Source organism: Eschscholzia californica, unplaced genomic scaffold, assembly GCF_041429995.1.
Source record: "Eschscholzia californica isolate CP2 unplaced genomic scaffold, dmEscCali1.0.p SCAF_1, whole genome shotgun sequence".
Lineage (NCBI taxonomy): Eukaryota > Viridiplantae > Streptophyta > Magnoliopsida > Ranunculales > Papaveraceae > Eschscholzia > Eschscholzia californica.
The window spans coordinates 35,171,909-35,189,728 of record NW_028238198.1 but is presented as its reverse complement, the minus strand read 5'-3'; the positions used below and the strand labels follow the sequence as shown (position 1 = coordinate 35,189,728).

Genomic DNA, 17,820 nt, shown 5'->3' with positions numbered 1-17,820 from the left:
AAACTTTATGGGATTGGTTCAAAAAAGCTAGAGCTCATTTTAAGCAAGAAAAAATCATTCTCTCCAAAAAGCAGAAACTACAATTTAATTGTTTTTCTATAATACTCTGATTACCAATAAACATTCAAAACCATCACAATCACTCCACCATCTCCATCACAACCACTCCACAATCTTCGGCGCAACTCCACCACTAATGGCAATATGGCGCAATTCCACCACCACCACCACTCCTTCCACAACTCCAACTTTGCCGCAACTACCACCACAACCGCTTCACCACACTATACCAGATATACAACTTCCACTAACAAGTAACATCATTCCACCCCCATTACTGTAACTTCGCCAACACACCACCACGACTATCATCATTGTCACAAACTTGGCGCATCTACAAACAAAATAAGTGAAAAGATAGAACGTTTGTAGCACGACGGGTCTAATGCGCCTATAGAAGCAACCCTCGGGCCAATCGTCCAAGAATGAACATGCCCCACGGGGCACGACACATGTTGGAAATACCCTTTAACGGGGCGTGGAGTTCCGTTTTGGAGTGTGAATAAACGAAGGATGAGCTATTTTGGAATTGTTGCTACGTGGCGTCACATAGGAGGGTAATATTTCAACTTTGATGCCATTGGTTCACTTCCAACATTTGACACAGCTTTTATCACTCTTTCTCCTCCATCCTCTCTCTCTCTCTCTCTTTTCCTTCTTGTCTTCTTCACTCACAGAAGAAACCCTAATTTCTCGTTCTAGACTGTGTAAAATGGGCTCAGAACCTACTACCAAAGTTGTCGGTAGGTCTTAAAATTCTCACATGCTTTAGTTGATCATCATTCATCACCACCATCTTCATTGTCGTCATGGTTATCTCGTTATTTGCTTTCATTTCTTTGATCTTTTCAAAATTGTATACTTCTAATAATAGTAATTTTACCCCTAATAGTATCTTTGTTTGATCTCGTTCTCATGTTTAAGATTTTTTGTAGTTTAGGGTTTTCTTTTCAGTAGAATTTGGTGATTTTTTAGAATTTTTTGTTAGTTTGAACCTCAATAACTGTAGATAATTAAGTGCTTAGGTTTTAATTCTGGTCTGAGTAAACCTAATTTAATAATGTGTTTGAACCAAATTGGTTAGGGTGTTTATTCAATTTCTATTTTATAGGGTTTCACATTTATAGCAGTTGCATGAAATTGATGACTTGAGAGTTGCTAATGTACTATTTTGCTAGTTTGAGTGGTCTTTTGTTGTAGTAGATCTGAAGATCAGTATATGGGGTTGTTGGGGATTTTAGTTTATTTTCTTAGATAATTGAACTTTTGGGTCAGTTTATTTCTAATTAGGCTATAAGACACATTAATGCAGTCTTCTATCTCTTCTCCCACATTATGTATAGAACTAAGGTCTTCGAGTATTATTCTTTTCTTTTGTCATAACCCACTTTAATGTGGGATAGCAGTTACATGAACCTGTCATTCGATTAACCCTCTTCTTAATTCATTTCTAAGGTCGGTTTCCATCAGGTGGAACAACTCATATGATACTTCGTCTTTTGGTATTTGGCGCTCACATGAACCATTAGTACCTATGTTAGGGTTTCCCTTGTTAGTCATGGAAAACCCACTTCCTTGTCGAAAGAAAAGTTTGTTTAGGCGATTAGGCCTTAGGTTCTGGTACTCTGTCATTGTGCTGCCAATGGGTGGTTTTACTGCCCATACTAAGAACACGTCCTTTATTTATTTTATGTTGTCATGGAGTATTGACTGATGAAACTACAGATGGGTCTGACTTCTAAGTCCAAAAACTAGAAATATTATGCCTTGAGAGGAAGCATCAGTATCTAATCGGACACTATACTGGAAGGTTTCAGTTCCACTCTAACTACAATGAAACATCTTTTTCTTTCCAGCTTCGGTTGTCTTACAACATCCAGAAGTTTTTCAATAAATTCATATGAAGCAATTAACTAGTTGAGGTGAAATAGAATATTCATGTAACCTTTTTCTATTTAGGATTGCTCTCATGGAAGAGATTAATTAAATAATGCCACAAAAGTCATCCTTAAGAGGTGTTACGTGGGGTGTCGGAATAGGAAGGTCATATTGGTCCATAAGATATTCTCATTTATAACCATCCGATCTCAGTAGGATTCTCTCTTTTATTTCTAAATATGAGAAGGTCGATCATTTGTCGTGGGTATGTCCGTAAGTGTCAACTATCAAGAACCAATGCAGTTTGACCAGAGTCTTTGGGGGAAGTTTTGGTTTGTGAATCTTGCAACCTCAATAATAACTTGTCTTAGTTAGCACAAATGTCAATACCATAAGCTTGCTCAGTAGCGCATTTGTTCCATTTTGACATCACATGCTTTGACTTAGTTGGCGATGCCCTCTTGTTCATAGCTCACCTTAGCACTTTTTTAACTTATGACCTTTTTCCGTAATTCATGAAAAATGCCATAGTTCTTATGTTACTGTCCTAGCACGAAGATGACAGGATCACCACTACTATGGGCCATTCAGTGAGAGCTAATAACATGCCCGTAAGGCTTACAGATACTGGAAAACAACTCTGATGATTTTGTGCTCATTCTGCAGTCCCAAGAAACTTTAGATTGCTAGAGGAGCTCGAGAGAGGGGAGAAGGGAATTGGAGACGGGTCCGTCAGTTATGGAATGGATGATGTTGATGACACACTCATGCGGTCATGGACGGGGACCATTATCGGACCTCCCAATGTAAGTATCTTCTGTTTTTGCTGTTAACGTGCTGCGATTTAAGGCTTCATTGTTTTATTCATCATCCAAATGAACAGTTACTCTGATTACGAGATACCATTTGGGGTTGGATCTACTGTCTATCATCCCAACGAAAGTTTCGAAGTAGTAAAAGATTCCAATTCGTCAGCCCCTCTAGGATCCATAATACACGAGCAAGCAAATTGAACGGATACTTCTACATTTCTAATTGCTCAATCTGCTCACTCTATACAGCTCTCATGTTTTGCTTTTGAGGTTTAAGATCTCCCTGGTCCCAGATGTTCTGGTTGAGCAATCTATTAACCCAGAAAAATGAATATATTACCATGAACTGTTTCAAAATAAATAAATATATTACCATTAATCATTCCCCTCGGTGGACCCCTAGACCCGCTTGCACAATATAGTCAGTATAACTTGATGTACACTTCAAAAAAAAGAAAAAGACATTACATAAAGTTAGATTTGCATAACCATGCTCTATAGTGTTATTCGCTTGTAGATAAGATATATTGCAGAACTTTTCAAGTTTTGTCTTGTTTTCATCTTCTTGCTAGACTGTGCATGATGGGCGTATCTACCAATTGAAGCTGATATGTGACAAAGATTACCCGGATAATCCACCAACAGTTAGATTTCAGACGCGAATAAACATGAGCTGTGTGAACCAGGAAACTGGGATGGTACTCTCTCTCTCTCTCTCCCTAATATATAAATACACATATAATATACACGCCAAATATATATATTTTTGAATACCGCAAAATATATATATCAGATATATTTTCTTCCCTGTGACTCTGCAAACATGAAAGGATTCACTTCTGATTTACAATTTCCAGGTCGAACCCGGCCTATTCCCACTGCTCGCTGATTGGCAGAGAGACTGCACAATGGAAGACATATTGACCCAGTTGAAGAAAGAAATGATGTCACCACAGAACCGGAAGTTAGCTCAGCCTCCTGAAGGTTAATCTCTTTACTTTTCGTGTAGTATATGTGCTTGATGAATTTCCGTAACTTTTTAGCACTGAAAGAATTAGGAAATCATTGTAAAGAAGCTCCCTGCGCCCTGCCCATTTATTCGAAACTGTTTAATTGACAAGTGTGAGAAGAGTCCCACATGGGAGAAGGGCTATCTAGCAACCAAGAATATAATGTATATGTTGTCTCCACTCATTGCCAATTGGCTTTGAGTTGGATGACCACAAACTTAACATGGTATCAGAGCTAGGGTCACACGTGATAGACTCAACAGCCACACGTGCTCCACGTCACCCGAAAAAAAAAAACGTGTTAGGCTAACCACGCCACACGTGAGGGGGCGTGTGAGAATAGTCCCACATGGGAGAAGGGCTATCTAGCAACTAAGAATATAATGTATAGGTCCTCTCCACTCATTGCCAATTGGTTTTGAGTTGGATGGCCACAAACTTAACAACAAGGTGGACTGTTTTTCAAACATATATTTTGACGGTACAATATTATGTTTTTGATTATCTAAAATCCAGCATTTGTTAGTCTTAAGAAAAGCAATCACTGAGTGTGTGACTAGAATCATCCCGTAAATGTGGATCTCCCAGTCTATGGCTTATCCGTGTATTCGGTTTTCAAACCCCAGTTTTGGAACTTCAGCAATTAGGGATGACTTAAAATGAAAAAAAGTAGGAAAAGGAAACCAGAGTACCAAACCCACATGTATCAACTAGCACAACGAAAAATCAAAATCCACTATCAGTGTGAAGAAAGTCATTAGTAACCGGACATTGTTGTTGTATTTCTCTTTCAGCTTTACTTTAAAATTATCAGGTATGTCGACCTATATTTACACGGTCCAATCCTAGAAGAAAGCTAGAATGAAGTTGTCTTGCTAAAGAAGTCGAATTCCTTTACGGGCGTACCTAATCACTAGGCTATATACTCCAACATATTGATATTGTCAAGCATGTGAGCTTATTCTGCATAAATATGGTCCTTAGACTAGTTATGTTCTTAAGACATTATTAACTTGTTCCGCCTCAGAACCTTGTTTCCGTATATTGAAATATTGAGTTCTTTATTTTGCAGGTAACGAAGGAAGAGCTGAACCGAAGGGTCTAGTACTGAAGTGTTCTATCCTTTAAGTAGGTAGAGAGATGTATGAACCAGGTAATGTACTGTGTACATAGATGATGGATAACTAAATGGCTCTTGTTGCTGCCCTAAATATCTGTCATTTTATGAATGTTTAACTTTCAAAAGAGGAAAAAAAAAGTGCCAAATTAGGAGTTTTCTGGGTGTCCAAAGATTCCAAAGTACTCTTATATTCTTATATATTGTGCTCTGACTGTATCTAAAATGCAAGTACATGATGCCCTTTGATTTGGTTAATAAATCTTTATCTAATATATTAAAGCACTCTTTGTAACACCCTAAATATGAAAAAACCAGTCGGATTACTCTCCGTTTTCTCATTTTGGCAGGCATTGAATGGTCCAGCGGAATTCCACCACCATCATTATTGAACCTTCGATGGGGCCTCTCCGTCTCTCTCATCTCTTGTAGAAAAGACAATGATGAGAGAGAATAGTAGCGGAAACCTCCAACATTATTATGAACCTGCATTGAATATCCCTACCCGAAAATTATTGGGTTTTCTACTATTGGCCTGCATATGGAGATCGAGAAATGGGAAATGAGAAGAGAATTAAAAAAGAAATTGTTCTTACTACTATATGGGGAAATTTTCCCCATTTAAAAGCGACCAAAGGTAGGATATCAACATGCAACTTAGGTTACAAGTTCAAGATGAATCTTGAATGGGATGGAACTCCTTTAGAAAAGGACTTCTTTCTGTATGAAAATTATTCTCAATAGAGAATCGTGAAAGTATGAAATTGTGTGACATGTTGTGTCACGGGGTCTCGTATGCTTGGCTTCTAAAAATTGAATAACTTGTCTTAATGGTAGTCTTTGAGACATGCAAGTTGGGCTTTCTTTTCTTTTTTTGTTGTTGAAAGAGTTGGGATTTCTTAATATCCATAAATTTTGGGAGGGATAACTCCATGCTGACACTCCAGTAAAAAATTGGTAGAAGCTGCAGCATTTTGCGTAGGAGCTTCAAATTCCTAAAAATTTGGTGTTTCATTATGATATATATTTTTTTCTTTGCTAAAATCATCTCTAAGATTCAGATCTTAACCTTCGAGCTTCACTAATCATCATCACCAATCATCATTCTATAGATTTTTAAATAAATCTCTCATCATCACCAATCATCATCACCATCATCATTTCTCTCATAGCTTCAGATCTTAACCTTCGAGCTTCACTAAAAGCTTTCAATCAAAACTTCAGCTCGTTTGACTTAAAAGCTTTTCAGAGAAGAGAGAGAGATGATGATGGTGGTGATGGGTGAGGGAAGGAGGTGAAGATGAAGAGCAAGCTAACATTTCTCCTAATTTGAGAGGTCATACTGAAAACTGGTTATATTTTGCGAGCTGATCAAAAATAACTTAAAAGACAAACAATCCTAGCTCACAAGCCACACGGAAGTTGGCCATATCTAGGAAGTCAATCGAGAAATAACCTAAAAGACAAACACTCCTAACTTTGGAGGCCACACAGAAACCGGTCATATTTAGAAAGTCTATCGAGAAATGACCTACAAGAGGATCAACCCCTAAAGACGTCACACATGAAGCTGATCATAATTATAATTAGGAGGGCAATCGAAAAATAACCTAAAAGATGAACACTTTAAAATTAATTACACTTTACCTAATAAATGCATAAACTACACTCTTCTTACCACTCCAACAAAGAATTGATGGCTAAAAACACCCTCTTTGTTGCAGTGGAATAACTTAGTGATAAATACCATGCATTTAAATAGGTCCATCACCTATTAATACAACGGTTAGAAACTTATCGAAAGTTTGAGATTTACAATATTCAAATTCTTTTGTAGTAACTTTGTGTGTAACATGATTTGGGGGGCGAGGTTTTTTGAGGAGAGAGAAAGAGCCGTGACGTCAGCAGGCGATTCTCTTCTCCTTTCTACCTTCGAATCCCAATCTACAAACCCTAAAAACTACATCTCCAATCTCTCTTAATCGATCAATACAACAACAATTAATTGTCTTACCTACCTCCTCCAATTTCATTCACTAAGGACAAATGAAATCATCACGTTGAGCCACGCGAAGCTTAATTTCCCAAGATCAAAAACCCTAGCAATTGGGTGAAACCTGGATACGTTATTCAAGGGCAGAATAATCACATCTAACTCAGATAACCAAAGACAATAATCAACACGTTTCAGCCAATCCCGAGAATAAGTGCCGCGCAGATCAACACGTAAAGGTAAACCCTAACTCTTCCTCTTCCATTCGCGTGGTTTTCTTTACTTCCGCCGGTTTCTGGTTCTTCTCTCTGGTTTTGGGTCTTTTTTTCTCTCTCTATATATTATGTCGTCAGCCACTACAACCCCATCCGAGTAGACGGATTTGAGATGTAGCAACTTCCCAAGACTCCTCTTGCATGCAAAGCAATGATTCTAATTTGGTTGGATGTGTTCGTCCTCACCCTCCATCTCTCTCTCTTCTTAACTTCTCTTCTTCCCTTTATGGCTTCTCAGTACTCACTGGCTACCCATGGCAAACTTACTCTGAAATTCTCTAAGCCTTCTTCCAAGCAAGAACTTCAACCAATCAATCAAGGATTTATAGGTAGGTGGGTGTGTCCGTATGATGTGGGTCTAACTTTTATCAAGAAGATGCTTTTTCCTCAGTCCGGATTCTTCAGGGACTGTGATTATTATCCTTCTGATGGTCCTGTCAACACATTCATCATCAAGCCTAAAAGCCAATTTATAATGGATGCATTAAACTTTGGTCGTCCCTGGATTCTTAGAGGGATGCTACTGGTGCTCAAAGTAGTAGAATTTCCTCTCACTGAGCCCACTGATGACTTCTTCTTCGAACCCATGCGCTGTACTATCTACAAAGTTCCTCAAGCCCTTCAGAATTGAGAGGACTTCGACTTTATTTTCAGTTGCATGGGTAAGATTATTAACATTAAGCCTCGTAACTTTGGTCATGTTAATAACAATACTGTTCGTGTTCACTTTCTCTATGATATTAGAACTCCTCTTCTAGCAGTTATTAATCCTATCTTCTCTGATGGAGAGAAGGAAATCAAAATTAGTTATCAAAAATTCTCAGGGGCTATTTGCCAGCTTTGTCGTATCATTGAGCATCCCATTAGCAAGTGTCCTTTATTTGCTAACTCCTCTGATGATTAGAATAGTTCCAACAATGATCATATGGAAGATATTTTAGTGGATCTTAATGTGGAAGCTCCTGAACCTCCTTTGTTGTTAGCTCCTCCTCCATCTCCAGTGCAGGGTGTGATTCCACCTCACCTTCTCTTTCCTTCTTCTGGTAAGAGAATTCGTGATCACCCCAGACCCTCTTCAGATGGTAATTCTATAATGTCAGATGATAACTCCTTTGAAGACACTCCAATGATAGAGAATTTGGAAGTGAGGAGGTTGCTACAAGAATCATTGCTTCTGGATCAAAGCTTGAATATCATTACTAATGCAGGGGATAGGGATGATGCTGCACTCTCAATCTCGTCTTCTCACTGAATCATTCTCTCAGGTGCTTGGGGTGGAGTGGTGGTTGCTAGTTTGGTTGTTTGTTTTTTTAGTAGTTCTTGATGTAAGGTGCCTTGGTGGCTTCTCTTAGTTCTGTCTTTGTGTTTTGTAGTTGGTGGTTAGAGTTTTAGTCTGTTTTCATTCTACATAGACTAGTGGTCCTTACTGGATCTTTTTTGGGTGTCTCAACTGTAGTAGTCTGAGCTGGAGTGGTACTAAACACTCCAGTCTCAGTCACTTCCTTTTGGTAGTCTGGTTTAAGAATGATAGCAGACTTTGTGGTCTTACTATGTTAATCTTAATCTACTTCTATTTTCTTTAATCTTCTTAGTTCATCTTCACTTAATTGTAGTTTCTTCCTTTAGTTTTCTAGTCTTTTCCTTTTTGTTCTATGCTTCTTGTTTTGCTTGGAGTGACTTTCGTGGGTCCTTATTAGTTGTAGTGATAATTTCATTCGTGTACTTTTGGTTGACAGTTAGATCCCTTTGTTCGAACCCTAGCTTCTGTTGCTGACTATTAGGAGCGCGCCTTTAGATCTTGGACTTATTTTTGTCTTGTCTTTAGCTGTTTTAGAGCTTTATTTTATCTGCGTGTTATTGCCTTTATTTTCTTAGGGTCGGACTAGACTTTGGGGGTGCTTTACTGGGTTAGACTTTGGGGGAGTGCTTAGATTGGTAATAGGTTTGACTCACTTTCTCTGTGGGGGTGAGTATTCTTATTCCCATCTATAGCGTTTGCCTTTTTTATCTTAGTTTTGGAGGTTGCATTTATATTTCGGTTGTTGCAGTGAGTGGGTTAGGCTTAGGCTAAGTGCAAGACTGGTATAGGGACCATCCGAGGGTGTCTTTAGAGTGGTGTTGAGTTATCCTCTTAGGGATCTTTTATATTTCGGTTTGGGCTGTAGGTGGATTAGGCTTAGGCTGATGGCAGGACTGGTTTAGGGACCATCCGAGGGTGCCTTTAGAGTGGTGTTTAATTTCCTTTTAGGGAGCCTTCATATTTCTTGGTGGGACTATCCCTTGAGTTTCTAGGATTGTGTTTGTTTTGGGCTTCCTCTAGGGTGGGGACTTTAATTTCCTCGTGTGGCCCCTCTATCTTTACTCTAGGGTGGTGCTTTTTATTTTACTTCTTGCCTCTGCCTTATGGATTTCACGGTTCTGGCCTGGAATGTTCGTGGTTGTAACAATTTTGCTAATCGCAAACATCTCCTCAGCCTCATTAAAGATAACAACCCGGACATTATTTTTCTGTCCGAAACCAAATGCATGAATGTAAACATAGATAAAATGTTGAATCTCACTAATATATTTACAACAAACACGTCATTGAACCAGTTAATAAAGCTGGAGGCCTTGCCCTTTTCTGGGCTCCCAACTATGACATTGATATCATACATGCTGATAACAATATGATTCATGTCAAGAGTACCCTGATTGTCTCCGGTAGTCAGATTTACCTCACAGGATTCTATGGTTGCCCATATAAAAACAACAAAATGAAACCATGGGAAACTCTAAACCATGGGAAACTCTAGCTCACCTTGTCCCTAACAACAATACCCCTTGGCTAGTTATAGGTGATCTCAACTGCATTCTAGATCAATCGGAGAAGTCGGGAGGTCAACCGGCTCACCTTCCTACTATTCAGCATCACACGAATATTATTAACAACTTGGACTTACATGATTTAGGTTTTATTGGGTATCCACATACTTGGACTAATAGGTAATTTGCAGGAAATCTTATTGAAGAGAGACTGGATAGAGCAGTGGCTAATTATAATTGGCTTATCAGTTACCCGCATTCCAAGATTAATCATCTAGCCACTCTTGGTTCTGATCATAATCTTATTCTTCTCTATACCAAGAAGCAGTCGTCTCTTGGCCGCAAACCCTTCAAATTCATTCGTACTTGGATGTCTCACCCCAATTGCGCCAGGTTCATTAAATCCAATTGGCTCACTATCCCCAACCCGATTCAAGCCAAACTTAATTCCCTTGCCATTAAACTCTCTAAATGGAACAAAGAGGTTTTCGGTAATCTGGAAACTAATATTAAGCAGCTCACCCAAAATCTTCAGCTGATTAAAAACGCAGAAGTGTTCAAAAATACATATTCCCAGATCGAAAATCTCCTTCTTCAGCAAGAGAGTCTATGGAAGAAAAAATCTAGAATAGCTAATATTAACTTGGGAGATAGAAACACCCAATATTTTCATGCCAAGGCCACAACTAGACTTCGCAAGAATAAGATTCTGGCCATTAAGAGGGATGATAATACTTGGGCTAATGATGAAGTGGAAATATCGATGATTTTTTCTAATCATATTCAGAAGATTTCCACCACAGCTGGCACTACGATGTCCTCGAATATTAAGGATTGCTTCTACCCTCAGATCTCTGCTGTTCAGAATGAGTCTCTCACAGCGCTTCCTCAATATGATGAGATTCGGATGGCCACTTTCTCTCTCAAGCCTGGGGCTGCTCCTGGCCCGGATGGCTTTCCTCCATATTTCTACCAATCTAATTGGGAGACAAGGAAGATATTAAGTTTATGACTTCCTCCTTCTTTCAGAACTCTACCTTGCCAGCTTTGTCTAACGACACACACATTTGCCTTCTTCCAAAAACTAAGACACCCCAATCGCCGGCAGACTACCGTCCTATTAGCTTGCTAAACACCACCTATAAAATCATTACGAAAATTTTAGCTAATAGACTGAAAATCATTCTGGCTGATATTATCTCTCCTTTTCAAGGAGCCTATGTTCCTGGTAGACAAATCACTGATAATATTATCATCAACCAAGAAATCATTCATTCTTTCAAAAAAGTTAAGGGTGCCAAAAGCTACTTTGGTCTAAAGTTAGACATGTCTAAAGCTTTTGACAGAATTGAATGGAATTATCTGGAGAATGTTATAAATTTGATGGGATTTTCGAGCACTTGGATCAATCTCATCAAAACATGCATCTCTACCAGTTCTATGGCGGTTCTAATCAATGGGCGTCCGGGCAGTACTTTTAATGTGAGCAGGGGCATTAGGCAGGGTGATCCTCTCTCTCCTTTTTTATTTGCCATTGCCATGGAAGGTCTTAGTCGGCTTTTAGAGAAAAATTGCAATGAGTCCTCTTTTATAGGTTTTCCCATTCCTCACTCGAACTTCTCTATCAAGCATCTCCTCTTCGCTGATGATTGTATCATTTTCGGGCAAAACTCTCTTGAGAATATATTCAACCTTAAGCAAATTCTTAAGGAGTTTAGCTAGGCGTCTGGCCAGATGATTAATTATGCAAAATCGAACATATTTTTCTCTAAAAACTCGCACCCTAAATTCAAACGTATGATTATTAGAGAACTTAAGGTTCATCAATCGTCTTCTGGTGATAAATACCTAGGCACTAAACTTTTTATCGATCTTAACAAGAAACAAGCCTTTAATTCCCTCCTTACTCAAATCAAGAACAAACTTGCCAAATGGCAAACTCATCTCCTCTCGCAAGCTAGCCGCTCGGTAGTTCTCTCCACTATCGCAGCGGCTGTTCCCCGATACCAAATGCAGTGCTTTGCCCTTCCCAAAGGCATTAGTGACAGCATTGAGTCTATTCAAAGGACTTATTGGTGGGGAAAATTCAAAACCTTCCATACTATCAACTGGAATTCTATATGCAAATCTCGCAAACATGGTGGACTTGGTTTTCGTCTGCCTCAACTCGATAATCAAGCTTTTCTGCACAAACTTAACTGGCGCATAATCAACAACTCGGATGCTATATGGGTTCAAGTGCTTAAAGGGAAGTACTTTCATAACTCTCATAAGCCCAAGCCACCCAAGAATCATCATTCTTGGCCTTGGATATCTATATCCAAACACTACCATCAGATTGAGAGTCTTATCTTTTGAAATATTAACAAAGGTGAACATATCAATATTTGGACTGACTATTGGATACCTAATCATCCACCACCTATCACGAATGATAGAGGTTGTACGTTGGAAAAGGTATCTCAACTTATTACGAATGGAATGTGGAATTTAAACGTCATTAATATGTGTTTTAATAGTGATATTTACAGTGCCATTCTCAGCATCAACCTTAATCCTAACTATGAGGATAAAGCCATCTGGACCTTGACGAAATCTGGTAATTTCTCTCTCAAATCCATGTATAACTACTTACGGAATAATACAGTTTACACTACACAAGACCAGATGGACTGGTTCTTTATATGGAATATGAACACAATCCCTCGGATTAAACTATTTCTATGGAAATGTTGCACTAACAGCTTACCGGTCAAAGCAAAAATTGGTAAATTTATTGGCAATAATTACTCCTGTGTTAACTGTAATGAGGATGAGACTCTAGATCATGTTATGCTGCATTGCTCTTTCGCGAAAGCAATTTGATTTCACTTCCAAGTTAGAACGGATCATGTCACTACTACAATTCAGTGGATTCAACAATGGAAACCTCTTGAGGAAGAAACTATAAATCTATATGCTAAAATACTATGGTTTCTTTGGAAAGCAAGATGTGAGAACTGCTTTACGACGAATAAACAAAATCCATTACATATGATAGAGAGGATTAACAATACCACGACCACTCCACTCAGAACAGAGTCTAGTATGACCACTAAATGTAAAGAAAAAACGAATATTCAAACATGAAGACCTCCATCGACACCATATATAAAGATTAACGTCGACACCTCCTTCGTTAGTTTAAATGAACCGACATGAATTGGTTACATTATCCGAGATGCAGAGGCAAACTATATCATAGCGGTAGCGGATACTGTTCGAGGGCAACATGCGGAAGAATGTGAAAGCTTAGCTATATTATCAAATCTCTTATGGGCAATGCAACTTCAACTCTCTTATGTGCATTTAGAAAGTGACAATCAAGCCATAATTCTAGCTCTCAATGGCAATGGAGGAAGCCTTCACTGGCAATCACAAAGAATCATCCAACAGATTAAAGACATCAAGGACAAATTCACAGGAATTATATTCTCCCATGTGTCTAGAAATTGTAATACTAATACAGATGCTTTAGCTAAATGGGGTCGTACCCACGGTCATAAGAAAATTTGGAACGATGTCCCCTCCTTTATTTCTGGCGTTTAGTTGGTTTGTAATAGACTCTTTGTTTAATGGTATTTCTCTTCATCAAAAAAACTTTGTCTGTAACATATTTCATCATTATGATGTATCAAAGCTATATATTGTTACGCATTTTTTTATGAATTATACTCATCGGCTTTTGTTACATTAAGTATGAATAACACGGTTATATCACTAATAGCGGTACACACTATTTTGTCTACTATTATTTGTACCTTAAATAACTTAACTCCTTTTAGGTTATTGTTTATTTGGGTTCAAACTATTTTATGTACTATTATTTGTACCTTAAAAATTTAACTCCCATAATCATTGATTTTTACATCTATAGAGAGTCCAAACTTTGAAATTTTAAAAGTTGCATAATAGATGAACTACCCATTAAGTTAGTTGGTTTTGGCACCATTGTCTATTATACTGGGGATAGACTAAAACGAGGTGTGACTTGTGAGTGAAAATCACAATTGACCTATTATCCTAAGTCGGTGCCACTTCTCCTTTTTTTTTTTTTTTGATGAAATAGGTGCCACTTCTCCTTGTTCCATGTTTCCTTTTCCAGCAAAAGAATGAAAGAAAAGATAGAAAATTAAACAACCCTCCTGAAACTACACAACATTATAATAGCACACTGGGTTTTAGTTGAGTTACAAGAAACCACTTTTGTTGCTTCAAAATTGGATCAACTCAACAACAAGAGATAACCCCTTTTCTTAGAGTTTCTTTTCTCTCTATATATAACCCTAAGCAGTACCAAAAGAACCGACTAACATTTCTTATCATTATCATGGATGCTTCTTCTTCTTCTACTATTTCTACCAACAATAACCAAAATGATTGTATGTATTTTCTTTTTCTTCTTAGAATCAAAACTCAACTTGGGTTTTCTTATTTTATCAATTCAGTTCATGGGTAGTTGTTTGTTTTTTATTTTGCTGATTTTTTCTGTTTTTTTTGTGAATTGATTAATGAAGGTGGCAGAGAATCCATAGTGAATAGTGATGATCAAACCGTTCTACAGAAACATGCAATTTTCTTCGATAAAAACAAGGATGGTATTGTATATCCATGGGAAACTTACCGAGGTCTGTAATCTTTTTTCTATATACTATTATTTCTATTTCTTTATTGTTGGTATTGCTTTAGTTAAAAACAAGGATGGTATCGTATAACTTCGTCTTTTTGAAGGTATAATTTGTTCTATACAGATCTATAAAGTAGACATTACTAGTAATTGAATAAGTTTTTTTTTTTTGAGAAATCGACTACAATGTAGTAGTTAGTTATTACAAGGCATTGATATATCATGAAGATGTGATAAGCACGATAAGCGCCTAAGTTAAACCAATAATGAAAGAGGTTTAAAGCCAGAGAAACTTATTACATTATTTATACCTTTAATAACCCAAATTCAATAACCATATATTCCACCTCCTCCTCTAAGAATCGAACCTGGGACCTCCAGGATTTGTGGAGTTTATGTCAATACTATCAACCACTTCGGCAACCAAGTGTTGACAATTGAATAAGTTATAGGGTATGAGATTAATAAGGAAGTGGGAATTGTTATTTAGGTTTACGTGAAGTTGGGTGCGGGGTGCCATTAGCAGTTGGATTAACTTTGTTCATCAATATTGGTCTCAGTGGTAAAACTCGTCCAGTAAGTGCTTAATCCTCTAATTTACTCTATCTACTGTTTGATCTGTTTATTGTATTTTCATGATTACTTTCTTCAACTCAATATACTATAAACTAGTAAAAGTATGATTTATAACATATGACATAGGTCGATTCAGATTGAGACCTTCCAAAATGCTTTAGCAGAAGTCAAACCAAACCGACCCACCGACCCACTCACCCATTCCTTGGGTTCGAGATTCCTCTCTCAAGGAGAATCCTGTCCTGCTGGTGATGCAATTTCTAATGCATTCTGAGTACCATTACCATTGTGGAATGATTCCTGTTAAACTTACCCATACTCGTGCGTCAACATGGCCTTTGATGTTTGAATTTTAAGATATTTTGATAGTGTTTTTTTTTCTTTTCAATTTGTGATCTAAAATCTGCTAAATATTAAATACAAACTTCAGTCTGTTCGTTCTCCTTTTAAGTTAAAGATCTAAAATGGTTCTTTATTTGAAAACAGGATTTGCAAAAATTTCATTTCAGGTAAAACGTCGTCGGTTTTGCAAACCCATATTTGATTTGTCAACTTTAAGTTTGACAAGCAACTTTTAATTTTGTACTTTTTCAAAATGTAAATTTGAGAGATCAGATATGAATTCACGAATCTTGCGAAGAAAATTCTAAAAAAAAAGATATGTTGAACCACAATCACATTTTTTTTCCATTAAGCAAACTAAAAATAGTGGCTTATGTTTTTGCCTACTCTCTTACAGACTCTACCTCTGAACAAGGGAGACTCGGACCAATTTTTTGCCAAGTTTAAGTTGCAATTTAATAAGATAAGTTAGGAGTATGGCCAAATTTAAGTCATGTTCAAATTAGTGAACACTACACTCTATTAAAATGGTAGCTAGATTTTATATTGAAAGCAACTTTGACGTGTGGAACCCGTTCTTTATGATTTTGTCCGTACGCTACGTATATAAGAAAAAAGTGGGTATTTTTGTGAGTTGGTCATTAGGCGCTTCTCGCCTCGTCCTCTAACTCAATAGGGCTAAATCTATTAGATGATACTTTACAATAATAAAGATATATTATTATCATATTAAGGTTATAAATTTGATTTATATGATTATTAAGTTAGTGATTTGGTTGCGACTGTGGTTGTTTATCATGTCACAGGGGAAATGCCCGTCTCTTCTATTCCCAATTGAGATAGAACACATTAATAGAGCTAAACACGGGAGTGATACCGGCACCTATGATACCGAAGGAAGGTAAGTGTCACATTCTTACCTATAAGATTGTGAAGAAAAAACATCTCGACGCCCGTTTACTTCACTTTTTGACTAGCTTCTTAGCTGAGAGTCTCACTTCCCAAGATATCCGACTTACTAAAAAGTGTCAATTGTTGCCGATTTACCCCTTCATTTCTTTGTCTTCATGTTTTTATATGGCATCCAACCATGATTTGGCCCCTTGAGCCTTGTTAATCGGTACTTAACAGGCAAATTATTTATACATTTATTTGTTTTTTCTTAGTTAAGCTTGTAGGTGAGTTAGGCTATCTTCTAATTGCAACTTGTTATGGATAGGCTAAACAATTGTGAAGTAGATATCCATTTTTTCTCGACATGTTAACCTAACCATTCACTCGCTTTCTAGCACCTAATATGCTTAATTTGTTTAGACAAATTTTTTTTTCTTACCCAATATTTCCTTCTCTTTTTGTAGGTTTGTCCCTGAAAAGTTTGAAGAGATATTTACCAAGTACGCCCATACCAATCCCAACGCATTAACATCAGACGAAGTGTCAAATCTTTTGAAGGGAAACGCTGTTCCTCTTGATTTTTTCGGACGGTTTGTTAATACGATGACTAGATAGTACTATAAGTATCAATTTATAGTGGGTTTTCATATTATACAAATGGATTAGAATGTCCGATGTGGTTGCAGGATTGGAGCCTGGGTAGAATGGAGACTTCTATACTCCCTCGGAAAGGACAAAAATGGGTTACTGCAAAAAGAAACTATTCGGGCTGTCTATGATGGAAGCCTTTTCGAGCAGTTGAAGCAGGAACACAACAAAAGAGAGTAATGAATGAACTTGAAGTCCAATGCTAGATAATAAGCTTAACATTTTAGATTTTAATTATCGTATAAATTAGCAGTAAAATGAAGTACTTACTAGTGATATTGGGTTCATGGATTATTGTTATTTTGTGATGCAGTGTGGCCTCTAAGTGAAAAAGAAGCAGAGGGATGCAAGGGATGGGTATGTGGATTATCATAATTAAGGAGTGTGGTTGGATTTGGTTTGGCAATTATTTCTTGTTTAATTATTTGTGTATTCGATCATCTTAGTAACTACTATACATATATAAGTGTGTAAAAGTATTGATTGTAATTTGTTTCTTACTAGTGTTGTGTTTTTAGATATATAAGTTGGGGACTGTTGGCGCCTTTTATAGACCCAACTCTCAACTGCTGAATCAATCTATGTTTCTTACTAACATTGTAGTTGTCAACCTTTGGCAGCCTAACTGGTGGATAATGTTAGGCTTATAAACGGTAGCTAATCGGATCAGATATAGGAATATCCGTAGCAGAATCCGGTAAGCTATCCGATATCCGATAATTATCCGATGGATATTATAAATCA

At 37.4% G+C, this 17,820-nt stretch overlaps 2 protein-coding genes across 3 annotated transcripts; both read left to right on the top strand.

The window, feature by feature from the left end:
• Window positions 1-47: 47 nt before the first annotated feature.
• LOC147566378 (ubiquitin-conjugating enzyme E2 variant 1B-like) lies at window positions 48-5,159 on the top strand. Its single transcript, XM_086652882.1, has 5 exons — window positions 48-803; window positions 2,605-2,744; window positions 3,323-3,448; window positions 3,608-3,734; window positions 4,833-5,159. Exons 1-5 carry the CDS (start codon window positions 635-637, stop codon window positions 4,886-4,888), a joined length of 618 nt encoding a protein of 205 aa, XP_086509008.1. The 5' UTR covers window positions 48-634; the 3' UTR covers window positions 4,889-5,159.
• An 8,892-nt stretch (window positions 5,160-14,051) lies between these two features.
• On the top strand, window positions 14,052-17,597 carry LOC147566377 (putative peroxygenase 4). Of its 2 annotated transcripts, XM_086652878.1 has the most exons (7): window positions 14,052-14,371; window positions 14,507-14,617; window positions 15,107-15,192; window positions 16,341-16,435; window positions 16,893-17,018; window positions 17,115-17,252; window positions 17,390-17,597. In XM_086652878.1, the coding sequence occupies exons 1-7, from the start codon at window positions 14,320-14,322 to the stop codon at window positions 17,403-17,405; spliced, it is 624 nt and encodes a 207-aa protein (XP_086509004.1). In that variant the 5' UTR covers window positions 14,052-14,319; the 3' UTR covers window positions 17,406-17,597. The 2 variants fall into 2 exon arrangements, with proteins under 2 accessions (XP_086509004.1, XP_086509005.1); XM_086652879.1 differs by lacking the exon at window positions 17,390-17,597 and having other exon boundaries at window positions 17,115-17,256.
• The last annotated feature ends 223 nt before the right edge of the window (window positions 17,598-17,820 follow it).